The following is a 23,605-nucleotide window of genomic DNA, read 5'->3' on the forward strand; positions in this document are numbered from 1 at the left end:
AATCAAAATCGCTGTTACATTGATAAGCGGAGGACATTTAATTTCTGCAAAGTCTTCTTCCGTTTTGATATGCTGTATATATTTCTTTTCATTCGCTAGATATAACATTACTATAGCGTAAAAAATAATTTGAAAAAGCATTATTTCATTAAAATCGCGTTTTTATCAAACATGGATGTCTGTAACGTGTGTGAACTCTGACCTATATTTAAAACAAGCACAGGTTATGTCAACACAGAACCGCATACACTTAGCCGCCAGGGACCGTCACTATGGCTGTTGAACGAGATAGACTAAAACAGGACCGTGAACGAACACATAATTGGAAAAGATGGGGACCTTTCTTATCTGAACGACAGTGGGGAACAGTTCGAGAAGATTATAGCGCCGACGGTGATTGGTGAGCACGTGTATTTTTTCACAACTTTGCAAATGTTGCCAGTTGCGAGTGGGAAGTGTACACCTTAACCAGGGGGATGTACTCTACATATGCAGTGTATCAAAGTGATTCAGCATGTTTATCCGAACATGACAGATCACTTTGAGCATAGATGTGTTTTCTTGTGTATATGGGTACAGTGCAAAAACAGTGCCTAGTACAGTGTATTGGTAGTATTTTTAAGAAAACCTATTTCCTACAACATTTTAAAACGGGCTGTACTAATGCTTTTACACAGGGTACGTTGAAAAGTCCTAGTAGACAGTGCAGTGCAAGGGACGACATACTCCGTATGCAAGCAGGAGTAAGCGTACGTCAGCAAAATCAGACTACACGCAAACGTGATAAAAACTATTACGATAAATTAGATACATTCTGTATGATATGTAAACAAAAATGTGTCAAGGTAGTACCAAGTCTAGTTCCAGGGGTCCGTGCGTACACACCCTTCTCATTCATTCATACAATTACAAGGCCGTTCATACAAATATAAAGAAGCTCATACATGCAGACAGTTCAATCTGTTGACCGTTTCAACAATGTGGCGTGGCACCCCCGGATATCGTAAACAACGTTGAATGAGCATCCATACGTAAGAGCAATGAGTTGCACTTTTATCATATGGTGTTAAACACGGTGTACGGAGTTCAATATTTGTTATATCAGTGGCTATCACCTTGCATATCACAACTTCATTGAATACACATGCAAAAAAGTAAATTGTAGAATAAAATAGATAAATAAAAGTAAAAGTATGGAATGGTCACTGCACTGCACTGCACTTCTGCAGAATCACTTGCTGACTCAGCATTTGACAAATAAATACAATTAATTGTGTGAATGCAAATGATCAATGGATATAACAAAAACCTGAACTATTTTCGATAATGTCTAACCCATGACCTACATTCCATTGTTGAGTAGAAATTATATTTTAAGATATTTGTCAGCAAATATCCACATGTGTATCACTTACTATTGCGGAAGTTGGAAAATTCAGTATAATAAACCAGGAAGTATTAAAGTAGTAGTACCTATGTTTAAATTTGTAAAATGCCTTGTGAATCATTATAATTATATTGTAAAGCTTTACTGTATAAAGTGTACACTGTAAATTCATTTTGTCGTATGTTTCTACATCTGTTAAGTGAGTGAACGAATGAAATTTATTTCACCAGATAAGAAAAATAAGCTACGGTTTCAAAGAAACATGTGATACAAATATACAAAATGAATACAAAAGAAATACATAATTGTTGGTGTCGAACTTGGCATATTATATCTGTAAAAAAAAAGAGTTGTCATTTTGGTAAGATCTTTGAATTGAACTGGGAATGCAATTGTGATTAAGCTTGAGGGAAGCAGTGTTAGAATTAGACCTGGAGTGAGACCCTCTAGCTTATAAAAATTTGTATTGTTGACTGAGTTGTGCAGTACTCTATAATTTTCATTTTTATGATGTTTAATATATAACTAATTAAAAAACTTTAATTTGAAGGGTTTGGGGAAATATTTCATTTCTCTGTCATGGCACCTGGAAGTTTCATTGTTATTTCTCTTCTGTACTTGATTTTATAAAAGTGGCTGAATGGACGACAAATTGATATTTATTTTGCATTTTTAATTAGTAAAGGAACTTGACAGTGCTTATCTACTTAATAAAACATGAAACAGTATAGACCAAAGCTATGTTTGAATCACTGCAAAATAGGAGAAAGCTATAAAATTTGTAAAAAGTTTGTTGTCACATATTTTACGTACGAAAGGAAACACTGTACATTCTTAGAGCATTGTATATTATGCTAGGGTCAGACTTTATTAAACCTTTTTGCCGGAGTAAACATGCATTATGACTCGTGTGTAATATTCTGAGTTTGATCTTGTTATAGTTGGAACTACTTCCCACATGACCATGCTAGAAGTAGAGCATACCGTTGGGGTGAGGATGGATTGCTAGGTATTACAGATAGACAATGTCGACTTTGTTTTGCCTTAGCTTTGTGGAATGGTAAAGATGCAATTCTTAAAGAAAGACTCTTTGGATTAACAGGTATGTTTTGGTTTATCCTGTACATGGAATATTTTTTGTGGAGTTTTGTTTTGTATTGTTTGTTTATTTGGTTGTTTTTCTGTCTGTCTGTCTGTCTGTCTGTCTGTCTGTCTGTCTGTCTGTCTGTCTGTCTGTCTGTCTGTCTGTCTGTCTGTCTGTCTGTCTGTCTGTCTGTCTATATGTATGTATGTCTGTCTGTGTGCCAGTCTGTCTGTCTGTCTGTCTGTCTGTCTGTCTGTCTGTCTGTCTATGTCTGTCTATATGTATGTATGTCTGTCTGCCAGTCTGTCTGTCTGTCTGTCTGTCTGTCTGTCAGTCTGTCTCTGTCTGTCTGTCTGCCTGCCTGCTTGCCTATCTGTCTGTCTGTCTGTCTGCCTGCCTGTCTGTCTGTCTGCCTGCCTGAGGTGTGAAAAATAGTGTCTGGCAGAATTACAGAAAAAGTAGTCCTGAACATAAGAATAATCCTATGTAATCTTTGTTGTTCCACTGATAAGTATCAAGAATGCAAACAATGAATGTATTAAGTTGAATATTTTCATCATCAATACAGGTCCACAGGGAAATCATGGTGAAGATTGCAAAGAAAATTATTATTATCTTGACTCTTCTCCAACTCATTCCTATATGAAAGCTCTGTATAAATACCCACAGAATGAATATCCTTACGCCAAACTAGAAGAGGAAAACAGATACCGTTCAAAGTCAGAACTTGAGTATGAACTGGAAGACACAGGTAAAGGAACTTGTATTTACAGTGTGTTACATGGCCAGACATCCAAAGTGTTGTACAGTCAGACATCCACTGTGTGTTACGGCCAGACATCCAGAGTGTGTTGTACAGCCAGACATCTACTGTGTTTTGTAAAGCCAGATATCCAGTCTTGTATGAAAAACAGTTTTAAAGTTCTATTTTGACCCTCTAGCATGATGTAAAATGCTGTTGTGAGTGTGGCAGGTACCAAGAATTGGGTACCTCACTTATAAACAACCACTTTAATTTGATTAAAGCTTAGTAACATATATTTGATGTGTTATTTTTTGTACACAGGTGTATTTGAAGAGAACAGATATTGGGATGTGTTTGCAGAGTATGCCAAGAATTCCCCCAATGATATTCTGTGTAAAATCACTGTTGCCAACCGTGGTCCTGATGCTGCTACTATTCATGTATTACCTACACTATGGTTTAGGAATACCTGGATATGGGGTTGTACACATGAAGGCTGTACTATGAAACCCAGCATGAATCTCCAGAAGGATGGTTCTGTACACCTAAAACATGAGAGTCTAGGTATTTATCCTGTAACTTTGAACGTATTTATCTTGGTACATGATCAATTCGGTGGAATGGCACTTTAGGATGTGTCATGTGCACTATATTTTTGCAGATGGTCCAAAGGGAAATTTAGTCATATTTTGTAATTAAAGTCACTCGAACAGCAAATATTCAGTGCAACTGTTGTTGATGATATTTTAGGACATGACAGGCACGGTGTATTTTGGTGGATATAGTAGAATGAAAAGGAAATCTGACACCATTTGTAATTAAAGTCACCTATACAGCTATGCATATTCAGTGCAAGTGTTGTTGAAACCAAGTTCACAACAGCTGAATTTAATACAGAAGTGTGTCCCATCTGTACAAATGAATAGGTGTAAAGTGTGTGTCTTGACTGAGATGTGTTGGATCCGTGTCTGGCAGTTTCTTGACATGGATATGTCATTTCTTAAAGGTTCAAAATAGAGATATGATAATGATTACTTACCAGAGTTTTTGATGCTTCCATTGACAGTTATGACAGTCTAGTAACCTTCAGTGTAATCTATAGAATACTTACAGTAGTATTATAATTACATACACCAAAGGTTGATAACAAAATGTAGGTGACGAGCTGTCAGTAGTAGATGATGGTTGATTAATTGCCAATATAACAGCTGCTAATAGGACAATGAATTGGTATAAGTTTGTATCTTTGACCCGGATGTATATCTGTTTTCTGGACAGGGATATATCATTAATTTTCAAATAAGTTTCAAAAGAGAGATAAATATAATTAAATTAGCCATATGCTAGTTACTTGCTGGAGGTACTTGTTTCCATTGAAAGTCATGAAGTACCCTCAGTGTAAGCAGTTAATGCACAACAAAAGTTAATGGCAAAATGTAGATGACAATGCAAGCTGTCAGATATTGATGACAGGAATATTTATTAATTATTTTGCAAAAATGACAGCTGTTGATGGGATAATAGTATTGTGAATTCTAAGCCACTATGCCTTTCAATTATCAGATAGGACATTGTGTAGTGATTCAAGTCCAGTGGGAATTTCACCAGTGGTGAATTTCTATGACCTTGATAGCTTTGCCTGAAAACACCTGTGACAACCACACTTTACATTCAAACAAGTGAATGCAGTCTATCTCCAGACCTAATTGACAACTTTATTTCATTGCATGTTATATAAGAATTTCTATTGTCATGAAAGCGATGTGGTCAAATGAAAAGATTTTGATTGTTCTTATTTTCTTTAGTTGTATTATTTATATTGTTATTTAGTCTATATTTGGTGACAGTCTAAAGATTATATACATATAGTTTTCTACTTCAGTATTCTTTACTTAAGACTTTGCTCTTTGTATGTTATCATATAATATCTAGTGATTTTGTCCTGGCCTCGTGTATGTGTGTGTGTGTGTGTGTGTGTGTGTGTGTGTGTGTGTGTGTGTGTGTGTGTGTGTGTGTGTGTGTGTGTGTGTGTGTGTGTGTGTCTGCGTGCATGCGTGCGTGCGTGCGTGCGTGCATGTGTGTGTGACATATACATTCCTTGTTTGTGTTCATCTTTAAAATCACATGCTAACAACATCCATTGATCCGTGACTCGTTCAATACTGAGATTAACTATGTGACTTTATTGTTGTATTGTGCAGGGAAGTATACATTTGTGTGTGACAAAAGCCCTGATGGTACCAACCCACCTCTATTAATGACAGAAAATGAGACAAACACAGTACGACTGTACGGCACTGAAAATTATACCCCATATGTGAGGGATGCCTTCCATCGTTATGTCGTAAATGGTAAAGTATACAGTTAGATACTATTGCACAATCTTCATTCAAGTGATGAATATACAAATATGTATGGGGCAAAGACGAGTATAGTGACTTTAACATTTAGGCTACAGAAATGTTCCTGCTGAATGAAGAACGATATAGGAGAATAATTATTATAGCTGTGAAAGCTTAATGTAAAAAGAAAACTTAAACTTGTACTAGCTGCAACTGGAGCATTTTTTTCACCAAAGATATATTCACTAAAAATTGTCAGTTATGTGTGAAAAGACATTGTATCTGTTAATTAGTGGTCAATATTATGTGTATGTAGTGAGGTGGCAAGTTTAAATCTTGTGTGAAAGTTTGGTTTTGAATCTGTCGCCTGTTAAAATTGTACTAGTTGTAACTGTAGTATCAATTTTGGATCAGACAACCTCAATATATTCACTGAAAATTCTTAAAATACCAATAATTAGACATTGTACATATTAATCAGTGGTCAATATTATCCATGAGCAGTACAGAAACAGGTTGAAATTGTGATTGCCATTGAGGGCGCTGTTTTCCTAGTGTGGACCTAAAACCGATGAAGTACGGTTTCAACCTGTTACTATACTTCCCATATATAAAAAAGATTTTGTACAATGTACAATGTCTAATTATTGGTCTAATTAATGAATACATAGATATGAATGCATAAACAGTTCTCCAACTTCTGATCCCAGTTACAGCTGAGCTAGTGCAGCTTTAAAGATTTTGATTTTGTTTTTGATGAAAAAGGTGAAAAAGATGCTGTAACTCCCAAGGGACATGGTACAAAGGTAGCACCACATTATGTCTTAAATGTACCTGCTGGAGAATCAGTTACAATACGGCAACGACTCTTCTGTAATCTAGAAGATCCAGGAAAAGAATACTTTGGAGAAAACTTTGAGAAAGTATTTGAAGAAAGACAAAAAGACTGCGATGATTATTACGTTTCAGTAAGTTGGATGTAATATTTTGTAAAAAATCACTTGTGAGAATCTTTTGTTGGGCCAAAGTGCATATAATGTAAAAGAAGTATTCGTCAACCAGGTTGGCTAGCCATTACTCAGAGAGAGCTAAAGGAAAAAGGGATCTACATTAAGAATGACCTTCCATCACTCTCTGATGGTGGGGAGAACCCTGTACATTGTATCATCTTGTTGTATGTGCATATTTCATAACTTATTGAATGGTCTGTGGTGATCTTCATTTCAGATTCAGCCAAAGAAAATCAATAAGACTGCAGCCCTTGAAAATGTGATGAGACAGTGTTATGCCAGTCTACTGTGGAGTAAACAGTTTTATCATTACATCATTAAAGACTGGTTGAATGGAGACCGAGACCAACCCCCACCACCAGAAAGTAGAAAAGCGGGACGTAATATAGAATGGAAACATCTGTTCAATAAAGATGTGGTATCCATGCCAGATAAATGGGAATATCCATGGGTAAGTAGTAGGAGTACGCAGTAGAATGTGTAAAGGTATTATGAATAGCTAATAAACAAATAATTTACATTTGTAAAAGTATCACATATGTACCAGTGATTATCTTCACGAATGCGTACATACTAGTGGTATTTGCACTGCAGTGAAATACTGAAAACATTACCTGTATTGCATACCTGTAAGTATGCAAATGATATACATGATAAATGATATCGCACAGTATAATTTTTACAGAAATATACTGTTTCAGATAAACATATGTTATAATAACACCACCCATGCACGGTGGCAGCATGGATTCCAGAGTGTCCGGATGCTCAGAGGTATTTGCACTCATGCTTGCAGTGTTTTCTGCTGCACCTTCATTCACTACACTCATGAAAGTACAACCACAGAAAACGCTGCAAGTGCCCATACAAATACTCTGAGTATGCCACACTTGGACTCGCACATCTGTTCACAGTTATTCTCAATTAGAGGAAAAATCAAATATACTTGATGAAGTTGGGCTGTACTGTTATTATACACATGAATGTGTAACATATTAACATATTAACATATTAGAGGGGACACATGCCAGGAAAAAGAGACATTTTCAAAAAATGCCTCATTGTAGTCAGCAGAAAATAATTATTGATGGTTGAACAATGAATATTCATGAATCCTAAATGCTTATTCCCTTCAGTCGAAACATCTCTCATGAATATTCATTCAAGGCAATAGCCCATGGCAAAGATACGCAATAAAGGCACTAGATCAATGTGGTGTTTCTCTAAAATCACAAGTGATTGTAGCCTAGGTGATGTAAAATCATGAAATGATTCTCCAGAACTCAGTAGTTTATCAAAATGCCTTTATTTCCTGGAGTGGCATTTCCCTTTAAGAAACATTACAGTATTTTTCATCTTTACTTTACATCTAACCTTTGGAATCCTTTTAATTAATCTACTGTACAGTACTGTAGTTATCCATTGACCAATTCTATTACAGAAAACTTTAAGAAATTCTATGATTTTGAAAATCATTTAAATTTGATTTTTCACATATCTAGTATGCCTCGTGGGATTTAGCTTTCCACATGATACCCATGGCACGTGTAGACCCTGAGTTGGCCAAGGACCAGTTATTGTTATTCCTAAGAGAGTGGTATCTGGCACCTAATGGACAGGTAAATCAGACATCTTGATATTTTCATTTCAAATCATCTATCGACAAATTTTGGTAAGTACAGGGCTGTATAACCTTACCCAATATAGAATTTGATGGCATCGTCAGCTCTGTCGATTTCAGCCTCTATTTAGCATTTGGTCAATAACCAATTGATGTCATTAACACTTGGCAAAAACATTCAGTCCACTGAAGAAGTCAAGCGAGGCTTGGCAAAATATTTGACAAAGTTACATTTCCTGCTTGTATGAGGAAATAATATAGAACTATTGAGGGCTCCTAAAACCACCAGGATATTTGTTTTATTTCTTTCATTTCTAAGTTGTAATTTGTTTTAAACTTTGATAGTGACATTATTCTCACTTGATACCAGGCATAGCATTTCTTTCCTTGCTAAATGCTGACACATGAGTTAACAGTTTGATTATCAATACAAGTAGTTGAACTTAGAAGATGTGTGGTGATAAAAATTTGTATTTGATGTAGATTATCAGCATATGAGTGTGACTTCTTTGGTGATGAGATTTTCAAAGAGTTTGCCCATTTTTCTTGATGACTTTAATAGTGAACGTTTAAGTATGTTTTCTTGCTAGATGCCAGCCTATGAGTTTGAATTTGGTGATGTCAATCCACCTGTACATGCATGGGCAGTCTTCAGAGTTTTCAAGATGGTAGCACCACGTGGTGAGAGAGATCAAGTATTCTTAAGAAGATGTTTCCAGAAGTTGATGCTGAATTTCACTTGGTAAGTCTAAGATTGCAAACTGATTGTGGATGTTTTGATAAATGTGAGTGTGAAAAGACCCACAGCTTGATTGATTGATTGATTGATTGATTGATTTGTTCAAAAGTCCTCTTTTGTTTAATATCCAACTTCGAAAGAGCTACAAAATATTTACATATCAGCTTACAAAAAATATTTACATATCAGCTTAGCATCGATAAACTCTTCCAACATTTGGTTCTTCTTATTAAAACAATAAAACAACAGATTTCTATTTCATATCATCCATATCATGTACATATTTACACTAACTTAAAGGGCATGAACTAAATTGATACATGTTAGGGAGTATTTTGGTACCTGTAGTATTCTACTTATATGCATTACTTGCTGTTGGCAGAGTTCAAACCTGGTATTCAGGCATAATATGTAAATGATTTGATGACAAAATTTAGTGTACAAATACTAAAAAGTCAAGGACATAATAATATGTCATGAACTAAGGCTAGGAGATGATGCCATCAAAGTCATGTATTACATTAACCTTGACTAGGAATAGTTAAATGAAGAGGTATTGTGTAGGCATTTTCACCCAGGAAAAAAGTCTATAAATTCAGCTTGTGCCACTTTAAGTCTTACTTTTTATCTTACTTTACAGGTGGGTAAATAGAAAAGATCCAGAAGGAAAGAACATTTTCTCTGGTGGATTCCTGGGTTTAGATAACATTGGAGTATTTGATAGGTCTAAACCACTGCCAACTGGAGGCACACTTGAACAGGTATGTATACCACTACAGCTATAACTTGAGGAACATATGAACAGGTAATATGTATAACACCCACCCCAACCCCCAACCCCAAACACCCTTTCCAGCTTCAATGCCGTGTCCAGGCACCAACATCAAATGAAAGAACACTCAAACAAGTATGTACACCACGACCAACTTGAGGAACATTTCAACAGGTAAAATAGATATTAACATTCGCCGTCACTTTCAGCTTCAATGTCATGTCCAATACCAATGTCAAATGAATACTTGAAAATTTGAAGAGCTAAATATACACCACTGCTAACTGGAGGAACTGTTGAACGACGGGAACAGAAACATTTGCTTTTTTATTTGATATTGATAAACTTTCTATATTTCATTATATGCATTTTACTTGAATAATGCAAATACTAGTATCATGTAATGACCCCATGGATATAATTCAACCTTTGCAATTCTGTCATGTTTTACTGTGATGCCATTATACTGTATTGCCATCAGTCAGCCTGAAAAATAGTATCTAAAGCAACTGTTGCTATGTAAAACAACAGCAAGGGCAGTAATATAGATTGTAATACTGTCATACCTTGGTGACTGAGAACATTAACAAACATATGAGGCATGTCTTTGTCATTTCTTTGTAATTTTGACTACAGGCTGATGGGACAGCATGGGTTGCTTTCTTCTGTTCAATGATGTTGGATATTGCATTAGAATTGGCACTTGAAGATCCTAGTTATGAAGATATGGCCAGCAAGTTCTTTGAACATTTTATATCTATTGTGGATGCTATGAACCAAATGGCTGGTGGTGGAGGTCTGTACAACTTATTCAATGCTATTTTGTAAACATACATAAATTGAAAATATACAAATATAATCTTTTGGTTCAATAGGGTCAATTCAAATTGTAAAACTACCAATAGATTTCTTCAGAAACATGGATGTTTCTGAAAACACCTTCAAATAATATAATCTAATCCAATCCAATCTAATCTAATCTAATCTAATCTAATCTACATGTCTTATATTACACATTACATGCTTTAAAATGTCAATGTGCTTTATTGTCATGAAAGTCACAATTTTCAATAAATTTATATATTACTATAATTGCAGGACTATGGGATGATGAGGATGGATTTTATTATGATGTACTGAGAACAGATAACATGACAATCCCATTACGTATTAGATCTATCGTTGGTCTTGTACCTCTGTATGCTGTATTGGCTTTAGAAGAACACAAACTTGGACGTTTAGAAGGCTTTATGAAACGTACAAAATGGTTTCTGAAGTACAGACAAGACTTGGCATCAAAGGTTAGTATTATGTTTGTATGGGACTTGATTTGTCTTTATTAAATGGACTTGATGAAATGTCTTCTGTCTATAGCTAGTCTGAGAAGGGAAACAATCATATAATGATATAAAGTATGTATGTCTTTAATCTGAAATTGAACACTTAAAGCTATCGTTTTCCCTTACAGATTGCATACATGTCAAAAGATGGGGTCAAAGGTCGTCTTCTATTAGCTATTCCGACAAGAGACAGAATGACTAGACTTCTACGTTATGTCTTGGATGAGGATGAATTCTTATCACCATATGGTATACGGTCATTATCAAAGGTGAGATGATGAGTCAGAACTTCACAATTCATTTTGGATAGTTTAAGTCTTTTCATAGTCTAGGTGCTAGAGCTGCAGGCAATTCTGCTGTCTTTAAAAGTGGCCACAGGTCGCATAGCACCAAAGGTACTGTTGAGAGCGAATGCGCACCAGAAGTACAGTGATCCTCACTTTTTGATAAATTTAAGATAAGTTATTCATAGTTATATGTATATTTGCATATTACTATATACAGGTGCACACATTTAAGATAAAGCCATTCATAGTTTATGTGTATGATATTTGCATACTACTATATACAGGTGCACAAACTTAGGATAAGTCATTCATTGTTTATGTGTATGGTATTTGCATACTACTATATACAGGTGCACACACTTAAGGTAAATCATTCATTGTTTATGTGTCTGGTATTTGCATATTACTATATACAGGTGCACAAAGATAAACCATTCATTATGTATGTACATGGTGAAGAGTACAGAGTGGACTACATGCCAGGTGAATCCAACTCCAATCTGTTTGGTGGTAATAGTAACTGGAGAGGACCAATATGGTTATGTGGTTAGTATATTTTAATAGTCTTCATGTTCTAATGGGGTGGGGTAGAGGTGTGGATGGATTTCATACATGAGTTTTGAATCTAGTGACTCGAAGTAAAAACCCTAAGGTCATGACTATTTTCTGGCTGAATAAAGAAAATATTGGAGACTAACATCATTATACCAGTGCCAGTAATATCAAAGACAAATTGGGGAAAATAATGACAATTTTGAACGTTTTGACTCAAACACAGCAGAGCCAGTGATGTAGATACACACTGTCGTGACAAAGATGCACATTGTCATGATGTAGACCAACCAGGGTATAAATTCCAAATTTTTGGCTTTTATGCATGGTATAATATATGTTATTTGAATAATTTCTTTTGTTTTTTTCCTAGTCAACTACCTGTTGATTGAAGCCCTGGAGAGATATGACTATTTCTATGGTGAAGAATACAAAGTGGAGTGTCCAACTGGCTCTGGTAATTATATGCGTCTTGCAGAGGTTGCCAATGAATTATCCCGCCGACTTGCCAGTGTTTTCTTTGCAGACGAAACTGGCAAAAGACCATGCCATGGTAACTATGAGAAATACAGAGATGACCCTGACTGGAAAGATTTGATACTGTTTTATGAGTATTTTGATGGTGATACAGGCAGAGGATGTGGTGCAAGGTATTTGTCAACAACTATTTTATATTTGCAAACTCACATAAACTGATGTTTCACATTAGGTATAGACATCACACTGTAACAAGTATGACTAACTGCTTTCTTATAGATTAGAATCCCAAACTTATGGAAAGTTTTGCAAACTTTATCAAACATCAACCTCTTACAGTAAATTCTAAGATTTAGAAATTAGACACTTACAAGTACCTGCTAGGTATTTCAAGGTTTAGAAGATAATTATACAAAACTCCTAGATATAACACAATGTATACTTTGATATCAGGTTTATGCATCAGTCTCTTGCTGGTAGCCCTTGAATTTAGTGTCAGACTTAAATGACTTGTTAATATATGGTAAAACATCTTATTTACTTTTCTTTAGCCACCAAACTGGTTGGACTGCAATTGTTGCAAACTGCATTGAGAAATGTGCTAAAAGAGAAGAACGTTTGAAGCGAGAGAAGGATGCAGCAGAAGCAGAAGCAGCAGCAGCAGCTGCAGCACCAGAAACAAAAGAGAAATAAAAGGACATTTATGTGTTAAATGGTGTAAAATACAAGGTGTACAAGTTCATGACACAGCTTGTTTTACATTTAACTGGACAGGATTGTCTGCTTATAAGGCATAATGAATACATTGAATGTAGATTATAGTAGTTTTGAAATCTGTAGAAGGATTTATTCAATTCTTAGCAAAAGTGTAGTAGTTGTTAAACATGTAGTATTATTGAATTTACAGAAATGTACATTAATTGATTAATTAACATGAACATTGCAGTTATAGAAGTTGGTAAACTGTCTTAATTGTAGCGATGTAGATATTTATTAGAGGTATTGCAACCATAGATTCTATGATAAATCTATGCAACTTTATACAGTCAGATGTGGAGTAGATGAATCAAATCAAGGACTCTATCTAAATCAGGAATATATAAATATAGTACAACTATAGAAATATATAATAGAAGTATACTGACTAGCTAGAAGGGAGCAGTGAAAGCTTTATATTTAGTTAGTTGGTTTTGCCTTCTATTTGTATTTCAAAACATTTCTATAATAATCCAGGTAAAATTCTACAGTTCAATTTATTCCAAGATCATAGACAAGAGGGCTCACTTTGTTTTATGGACTGTCTTCAATAGCTACTGTTATTGTTCAATGCATATGTATAATTCTGTTTGTTAAAAAGTTGCTGCCATCTCTGATATCGTAATTTGGCAACAGAATTCAAATCATGTATATGTCCATAACAGATCATTATACCTGTTCTGATCACCGGCCCCCTCCTCCCCAGGATTGTGGCCTGTAAAACTTGCAACAAACAAAGTTTGTACTGAAGGGAAAACAATGTATGAATGTACATTGATAACTCATGAGTGCATGAATAAAGCACTGCCTATACTTGCCATTGCTAAGACAATTTGTTCACAAAATCCTTCAAAAGTATACTTGTAAGACATTTGCATAAATAAAACAAATGGAGCCCCTTTCTCCATATGATCCAATCTAATGAATTCCATTATTAAACAGAAACAACTTTTAAAGACATTTGAGGCATGCTAAAGGCTTAACATCAAAGGTTTGTCATTTTCAACTTATATTTATGCAAAAGGTAATTTTTGTTACCAGTATCTTGATCATATGGTCTGTGATCTTTTATACAAATAATAAAGGCTGAAAGACTCTTCAGTGTATCATCACTGTACGATGACAAACAATTGGCAGTATGTCATTGCATACTTGCAGATTTGAATGACTTACTTTTGATAATGATAGTCAGTATATTACACATACCGTAAAGTTCATCTCAAGATATAATGTAGAATTACCTGCAACTTGACTTTGACCAGCTACACTTTGATATTGTATACTTTAATGTAACAAATTCTGTCATTAGTATAACATGGTGACTGTTGCTCTTTAAGTCACATGTAATATAGATGTCAAAGAAGATTTCATCTCCAACAAAATTGATAATTACCATGGAAACTATCAAAATATCAATGTTATTGCTGTCATCACCTTTGTTGTAATAACCTACATAACATATTCTATATATGTGGATCATCTTTTTGCACTTATCAACTTATCCATATCTTTATTTTCCATTTTATCTTATTCATAAATTAATTAAAGGAGAGAGGAGCGTGTTAAATGTTCTTAAGTAAGGTAGTGATGGGTGGTGGTATTGGTTTTTAACATCCTGACTTGGTGCTGTTGCTAGCAGTATTATTACATGATATGTACATTGGTGAAAAGACCCATGGTCACATACTGAAATAAAGTGAATTTCAACAGAATCACTGTATTGTAGATGTTTATGTATCCTCATTGTCATCATGATCATGATCATGATCATCATCGTCATCATCATCATCATCATCATCATCATCATCATGAAAATTAATTCTGTGATTCTCATAACCTGACCGAATCTAAATAGTTCTTCAATCTAGTGAAATAATTTTAAAAATGGACGCCCTCTACAGCAGGTTTAGGAAATTGTAAAATGGCGACTGTACAAGTGCATATGTGTTTCACTTTTATTACGACATCTACCAACCACACTATATTGTAGGCTCTTGTAGGAATGTCGACTGTCATTATTACGGCATTGCTCTCTGCAAGGTTGGCGTTAAAGAATTACATCATCCAACATGTACTAAAAACAGAAGCAAAGCAAGAACGACAAATGCCACCATCCCCAAATTTACAACCAAAAAGAAAAGGTAAACGTAAATTAATGGATAATAATGTCCCTTGAATATAAAAAAAATTGCATATCAGTAAATTTGCAGGTAAATTTGCTTATATGTGTACGAAAATTATGGGTTTTTTTTTCGTACTAACTACTATTCTCAAGGTCAATCTATTCCTATATTTCAAATCAGGTGAGTTATTTTACGCTACTTGGCAACCACAACATGTATGCTCACGGCGTTAGATTGTAGTATCAATTCCAATGTCATTCACACTGACTCGGGTACAGGTGTCAGTAGTGAAATACGACGTAGTAAATTGACCCGACTGTTAATGCCACACTCACTACTCTACTCTAGTTTTAGTGCGCTAGAAGTCATTTGAAATCATCATCATCATCATCATCATCATCATCATCATCATGAAAATTAATTCTGTGATTCTCATAACCTGACCGAATCTAAATAGTTCTTCAATCTAGTGAAATAATTTTAAAAATGGACGCCCTCTACAGCAGGTTTAGGAAATTGTAAAATGGCGACTGTACAAGTGCATATGTGTTTCACTTTTATTACGACATCTACCAACCACACTATATTGTAGGCTCTTGTAGGAATGTCGACTGTCATTATTACGGCATTGCTCTCTGCAAGGTTGGCGTTAAAGAATTACATCATCCAACATGTACTAAAAACAGAAGCAAAGCAAGAACGACAAATGCCACCATCCCCAAATTTACAACCAAAAAGAAAAGGTAAACGTAAATTAATGGATAATAATGTCCCTTGAATATAAAAAAAATTGCATATCAGTAAATTTGCAGGTAAATTTGCTTATATGTGTACGAAAATTATGGGTTTTTTTTTCGTACTAACTACTATTCTCAAGGTCAATCTATTCCTATATTTCAAATCAGGTGAGTTATTTTACGCTACTTGGCAACCACAACATGTATGCTCACGGCGTTAGATTGTAGTATCAATTCCAATGTCATTCACACTGACTCGGGTACAGGTGTCAGTAGTGAAATACGACGTAGTAAATTGACCCGACTGTTAATGCCACACTCACTACTCTACTCTAGTTTTAGTGCGCTAGAAGTCATTTGAAATCACGACCGAGTAGCCTTCTGTAATTTATACACAAATTGATATCAAAGTCAGTGTTTGTTTTAAGTTTGTGTGTTAAATCTTTCCCCGAATACCTTTGATGAAGTCACGTGATCGTAGTATATTAACTACCCATACAAACGAGACACGCTACAGTAGTAATGGATTTCATTTCACGCAATGACAGTTGGCGTACGGTGCGTCAGAAGATCATTCCCTACTACGGCTAGCTGTGTATACATACAGTCATTTACTCCCGAAAGTAGGTATTCCAACGTACATTACATCGCATAGCTATCTTCCTGCGTTCATGTATATATCTCCGAAATGTTTAACTGGTGATCACTTTGACTAAAAGGGACCAGCGGTGGATTAGTAATAGCTCTGGACCTCCTCATCTTCGATGAAGTTCACTGATACAAATGTAAGTATATTCTGATTGCTTCGTAGAGTATGCAAAGCACATAATGTTCACTAATATGTCACTGTTTACTAACTTATCTATTCTATCCTCTCAGAATACTATCATCTTTGTTTATCTATGTGAGTCGGTTGATTAGCTTTCCGCACTTAGCACTAGCACTTACACTTACACACGCTTTCGACTGCACAAGTAATAATCCACCACTGAAAGTCTCTTACTGTATGTTGGTTTTATCCAAGGCGGTCGGTTTTTAGCAGTACATTGTGTTCACACAAATAAAGCTTCGATATAGTTGAGCGGAAATTGTTCACAGTCAGTCTGGTACATTACGTCAGTTACACGTGTACGTACGAGTACTATAGGGCCTAATAGTACGTAAAGGTACGCATGGCATAAAACATGTATGTACATTATAGTGTGTGTGTGTGTGTGTGTGTGTGTGTGTGTGTGTGTGTGTGTGTGTATATATATATATTAAAATAGACGCTGCCAAGTTAATTAACAAAATAGCACATATTATGATATTCCTGTATTTGATATAATAGAACTTATTATGAATATTATGACGCTTTTCGGTTGTAAAACGGCACCACTGTGGGGTTTCCTGAAGGAGCAGTAAACTAACATAAAAAGCCGTAGACGGCCATTTCAGTTTATAAATTGACATCACTGTAAAGTTTCAAATCTGATAGCCATAAGTATAATTGTTTTCATATATCAGAACTCGATTAACATCAGACCTTAAGCTACTGTTAAATGCTACCGATTGAGTTTGGACTCTAAGACTACAATTTTTCAGTTCTTCCAATCAAGTATGCATTTAACTATGTTCTTAAAAATTTAGATTCTCTATACGGGTTTAATACCATTAACCATTATAATACCACGCAAGGGTCAACGTTTTGTGAACACACTTATTTTAGTCAGATTCAGCTGAATATAAGTTAACGTAATAGACTTGTTGTGTGTCTACTTTCTCGTAAATTGACAGTATGGTGTGCCAGGTCAATCGCCTGGAGAATTATCGCAATATCACGACTAAATTGAACGCTATGATGTTGCAATAGCAAAAGTGTGTATATATGTTGTCGCTAATTATAAAATACGTTTCAATATTGGAATATTTGAGTGTGATTATTAAGCTTAAAAAACAAAACAAATCGACAGGTGTACATTAGTTGTAGTGATGAATTTCATTACGATTGGGTATAGTTATGTTGTTGCCTAGCAATGCTCCTAGACGTGGTCTCATTACACATTGCTTAAGTATCTGGTTTATCGATTTTATAGTCTCAAACTTGCATTCATCATGCACACGGTGGGTTAAGTCTTAAAGCCATCCCATCACTCTAACAGACAAAGGTCTGGCGTTTTTAACAGGCAGTCGAGTAAGTAAGGTGTAGGCTAATAGTAAGTGAGGTGTAGCAATATATTTGACGTGTAATAAAGCTAGATATTGACGTAGCCTTACTCGACAAATGTTACATTCACAGAAGGTAGATATGTGTATAAGTAAAGAAAACACACCAAAGCACACGAGATGTGATTGTAATCTCGAACGAGCGATCCATTAAAATCATGCTCCCCGTGACGTCACACTCCAGCAGTCTGATTTAGGCCAGTTATTAGAGTACTCTTTTAGTATACTGTTATTTACATCTCCCGGTGATATTAAAACATAATGACGATTATCCAATTAAAGTTATTTTCACCGATTACGTACACTGCATGAACATAACATTTTAATTCAGACCACTTCCTCAGCAAGGATGATATAATTAGCCAATCATGAGCAATTGCTAATGTATATTCTTGCGATGCAGACGACATTCCAGTGTCGCCAATTCTTTGCCATCGTGTGGTTCCGTTTCTTCAATCTTGTTCTCGGGTTTAGCTGTATTCATCTTTCGATCGGAATATCGAAAGAGCGAATTGCCCCAGTTCATTTCATTGTAGCACTAATAAAATTAACAATTTGCCCACGTTAAAGTAATAATTCGTCACAAACACATATGTTGATTTATAATAAATTATATATAAAGAGAACGGCCACACAATGGACCGACTCGTTCTTTATGTATATTAGACAAACATTGATCTATGAACTGAAAGCCAAATAGTTGCGCTGTGAATCTTAATCACAAAAATGTAGATGTTATCTGAAAAGTAGGTATTTTTCACACGCTTTTTCTGATTTAACCAATCTTTGGATCTGATAGATTTGTGAATGAAGGCTGTGACAAAATTACGAGTGTCTACATGGCAATGTATATCTTGATTAGCCTTTGGGAGCGTCTAACTGTTGGAAATCTCGATCAAATGGAGTCACTTCCACATAATTCCCTCATCAAAGTCAAACGTACCAGAACTCTTTCAACTTATCGCTTAAGGGTCTACAGAACGGTGTAAATATAGCTACATTTGATAAAATAACCGAGCAATGGGCTATTGATTGCTTGAACGATTGAATGAGCTGACCAACTTTAATACACTCATAATAAACTGTATTCTCATTTTCGTTCGTTTACTTTTATATTACACCCTGAAAGCCGGAAGCTTCTAATTGAGAATCTGTCAGATTTTATAAAACTATCGAGCTGGGGAGGCAAGGGTATGACTATGCAACTATAGCGTAAATAACATCACTTTGAATAGCAACGAAATAGAGTTTCATCTAACCCGTCGAATATTAAATCAAACGACGCACTTTCAATAACCTGACAGGAGATATTTATATGGTTAGCCTACGGGTTGCTTTGATTAATGTTGCAGTATGAACCCTTTATATCCATCAACATACTGTAATGAAATCTCTCCTTCTATTTGATCATATGCTACTACAGATCCTCATTTGCCAGGTGTTGTTTACTATAAATTACAACATGAACAAAGCCTTTCCCTACGGCTGTTTAGAAAAGTTGTACCTGAGACAACCTTATATAGAGAAAATGATGTATGGTATTTTATTAAGTTTGTGAACTTGTATTGAATAAACATGTATATGTACTTATAGATAAAATAGACCACATCTCTAAAGGTAGAATGTTTTATGGGGTGGATAGTAAATTCATAACTTTTTTCAAATACATAACTAGTTTGTATTCTAATAATAGAAAAAAATCGAAAGATAAAGTGTACTGTAACAATGCAAAGATTATGCAACACAGATATACAGAGTAAATAACTGTAATTTACGAGGTAAAATATAAAAAGAGCAAAATCTAAAAAAGAATTTATGAAATATAAAAATGTAGTACATGTGTACAACTAGACCCATGAAGTACTAAATATACAACTCAGATGTTTTCATATCTCACACATTACAGAAAACATAAATGAAAAGAAAAACATATGACGCAAAAGCTATGTAAACTACGAAATATGAAATTACAGTGTCAAAACTGTATAAATTATGAACTGAATATACAAGTAAAGGAGCTATAAGTTACGAGGAAAATGGATAGTGGTAAATAACTTACGAGGTATAATTATAGTGCAAGAATTACGGGATACAAAACGAGTTGTTAAAACTGCTTTAGGAAAGAAAATGAAAGGCCAAAGCTGGGGTTATATTTCTCTATGTAATATCCAGAGGTGGTATTATTACAATGTATGTTTTCATGGTTGACAACTCGTACATATAAACAGATATAATGAAGCGATTGTGTTGAACTCATAGGAGGATGGCATTTATCTTTCTTTTAATGGAATGTGACACTGTAAGTTTTTATCCAATCAAATCCAACATACATGTTTAATGCCACATTGTTGTAAACATCGCCCTAGGGGGTTAGGTCGTTATACCACATACAATAGTACAAAGAAACCACACTTTATTGCCAGTAGACTGCTAATGGATGGTTTTAATTTGAATCTGTGTATAATTTGGTATGTAGAATGCGTGCATTTGTATTTCTACTTGTTCTTTAGTGTTTGTACTTCCCTTGTTTGGATTTCAATCTAATTTGAAAGGGTAATGTTACATCTATGAAATTTGAACTTAGTCATTTTGACCACTATATTCACTTTGATTAACCAAGACTTTTTTTAGGAGATCAGTCTTCACTCTAAAGTACAAAGTAGTGATCCGCCACTGTGATGTAAGAGTCTAGTTATATTATTAGCGGGAAAAAGACAGTATCTAGTTATATTTTTCTTACAGTTTCATGGGCCATGGTTTCCCTCAGCTCCATTTGGAAGAATGTTAAGAAAAATACAATTCGGCACTAATATTTCTCTTATATTAAGTCTTTCGAATGATGCCTTTGGGTATTTTGTCTGGAGCGAATAGCAAATTAAGCATTAGTGCATTTAAAAGACCCATACAGGTCAAGAACCTCTGTCTACACCAAATTGTCTTCAACGGAAAATCGTCGGTATCAAAACCCTGTTCGTCTAGTGTTATACACAGTTATGCTTGAGGTGAACCGGCACTAGTATTTTGCAAAACATGGGTCCAAAATAAAAATATAGGCTAAAATCATTCCATTTCCAAATTTTTTAATCACTTTCACTCACTATTGTAAGCACAGTGGCGTTTTAAAGTGACGTCATAACCTAGCTACCCTCCCTCACTGTGCACCTTTTAGCTCAATCCGCTAAGCAGAAGAATCATCCTGGTAACTGACGGTGCACCTTTTACACTAATACAGTGTTCCAAATTTGGCTTTCTTTTCATCCAAACATGTGATGGGGAAATAGTACGACTTTTACAGTCAGTTCACTGGTCCGAATATAAAGCGATTTTGTCAAACTCTCGTTTATTTTCCTGAAAAGAAATAACTTCCTTTCAGTAAATCACGCAGTACATATACATATTCATTTATCATTCACTTGTATCGTACGTATAGTTTAGTGCTATACCTATTCTGCCAAATTACTTCTATTATTTCTTTGTTATTTTCACGCTCAAATGAAAATTTCCACTCCACGTCTAAGTTGAAAATCCACTCCATGTCTAAGTTGAAAATCCAGTCTAGCATAATCAAATCCATATATAACAATTATGGTCATATTTCATAATTTCATAACTAGTTAATCTTGAAAAGATTAGTCTTCGATAAAAGCTGATGGGTCAAATCACACAAGCCGTCGTCACTTTTAATTCATAAAGTGCTAACAACCTAAATGTATAATCATATTACCCCCTTTTATTTGAAATCCTAACAGAGACAATGTTTAAACAAAACGAGCCCGTCTCATCAAATTGAAAATGGTGCCTAGCACGGCATATTATATTATATAATGTCGGTCCTTACGATTAATGCTTTGTACTTTGTATATAAATACCCGGAAATCCATAATAAAAACGGCGAAACAGCCACTGCTACTATACTAATTGTACAATCTGAAGATATTTCAAGCCTTAATCTCCTAATTCTCCCACTCCACACATAAAAAGCTACTCTAAGAGTACGGTCTAGGGAATAACAAAACACCTAATGTGAATATCACAAATGTTCAATTGGATCTCAAATTACACATGATCATCAACAACCAACTATTTCCTCTAGCTGATCAGAGGAATTGAAGCAAATATGAATAAAAATCACAGACAATTAGCAAAACAATATAATATTCGAATTGAGACATGTTGTGGTAACTATGTTTAGTAAAATAGTCGTGATTGCATTGACCAAATGATTGAGATAAGAACTTAGGATACACCTTAGGAATAACAATGTTTTGTTAATCTAATCTCTACAACGGTAAATGTCATTTTACGGCAAAAGAGTGGTTAACATATAAATAAGGTATCAACAGGCTAGTCTTTCCGAATAACAGGGGAGTTTTATGAAAGACAAGTAAAAACGAAAAGTCAAGGCCATTTTACAGTAATGACCAATACCTCCTACACACATCATAATTGTAAGGTTTTACCAGGTTTACAGCAATATAGAGTCCAACACATGAAACATAACAGAGAAGAGTATCCATTTACAAGGAAGATAATCTACCTATCCGATGGCTACAACATATTTAGCAACGCACAACATATTAACGAACTTTCTAACAATGTTATGTTGCGATAGACATACCTACCTACCTACCTACATATGTAGGTACGCACACACACACACACATACGTACAGACAGACAGACAGACAGACAGACAGACATACAGACATACATACATACATACATACATACATACATACATACATACATCCATCCATGCATGCATGCATGCATGCGTGCGTGCGTGTGTACGTACGTACGTATGTACGTACATACATACATACATACATACATACATACATACATACATACATACATACATACATACATACATATATATATACATACATTACAAGATGCCCTGACTACTTATTCGTCTCGTAAATGTAATACCCATGGTTTAGTCATGTTTCTATACAGTACTGTTATTGAAACAATCAAATGTGTAATGTGACTTTACAGGGAAGCGGAAAGCCAAGAAAGTTTAAACATGAACTGTGCCATTGAATGCTTTTAAGTTAATGACAATGTGACTGAATGAGATTCATACATGCCCTATTGAACACAGATCGAAACCGATTTATTTCCATCAAAGGCGCCTAATCATATATATTAACCAAAGTATGAGTTTACTAGCCAATCCCTTCAGTTATGTACACATGTCTGCGTGTTTGTCTGGATATATTACAGATTAAGTTGACTCCTTGTGAAATCACCGAAGTCCTTGTAAGTGGTTCAGCATCAGATTTTATGATTTCTGTCTCCTCGTTGCATGCAATGCGATCAACATATCATACTCGCTCTGTCATTTTATATAACGAATGCGCTTCATTATCAATTTTCGCTATGTAGTACAATTTAGTTGTCGAGTAATTGGAGTGTATTCGCTG

The 23,605-nt window shown here is 35.0% G+C and overlaps 1 protein-coding gene across 1 annotated transcript; it reads left to right on the top strand.

The window, feature by feature from the left end:
- Positions 1 to 246: 246 nt before the first annotated feature.
- Positions 247 to 14,815, top strand: LOC144448861 (uncharacterized). The gene is made up of 16 exons (XM_078139173.1): positions 247 to 400; positions 2,329 to 2,489; positions 3,040 to 3,222; positions 3,538 to 3,780; positions 5,418 to 5,567; positions 6,324 to 6,526; positions 6,786 to 7,019; positions 8,071 to 8,187; positions 8,780 to 8,931; positions 9,569 to 9,689; positions 10,337 to 10,496; positions 10,799 to 11,001; positions 11,169 to 11,309; positions 11,744 to 11,873; positions 12,253 to 12,529; positions 12,908 to 14,815. Exons 1-16 carry the CDS (start codon positions 273 to 275, stop codon positions 13,047 to 13,049), a joined length of 2,745 nt encoding a protein of 914 aa, XP_077995299.1. The 5' UTR covers positions 247 to 272; the 3' UTR covers positions 13,050 to 14,815.
- The last annotated feature ends 8,790 nt before the right edge of the window (positions 14,816 to 23,605 follow it).

Source organism: Glandiceps talaboti, chromosome 18 (genome assembly GCF_964340395.1).
Source record: "Glandiceps talaboti chromosome 18, keGlaTala1.1, whole genome shotgun sequence".
In the NCBI taxonomy this organism is placed as follows: domain Eukaryota; kingdom Metazoa; phylum Hemichordata; class Enteropneusta; family Spengelidae; genus Glandiceps; species Glandiceps talaboti.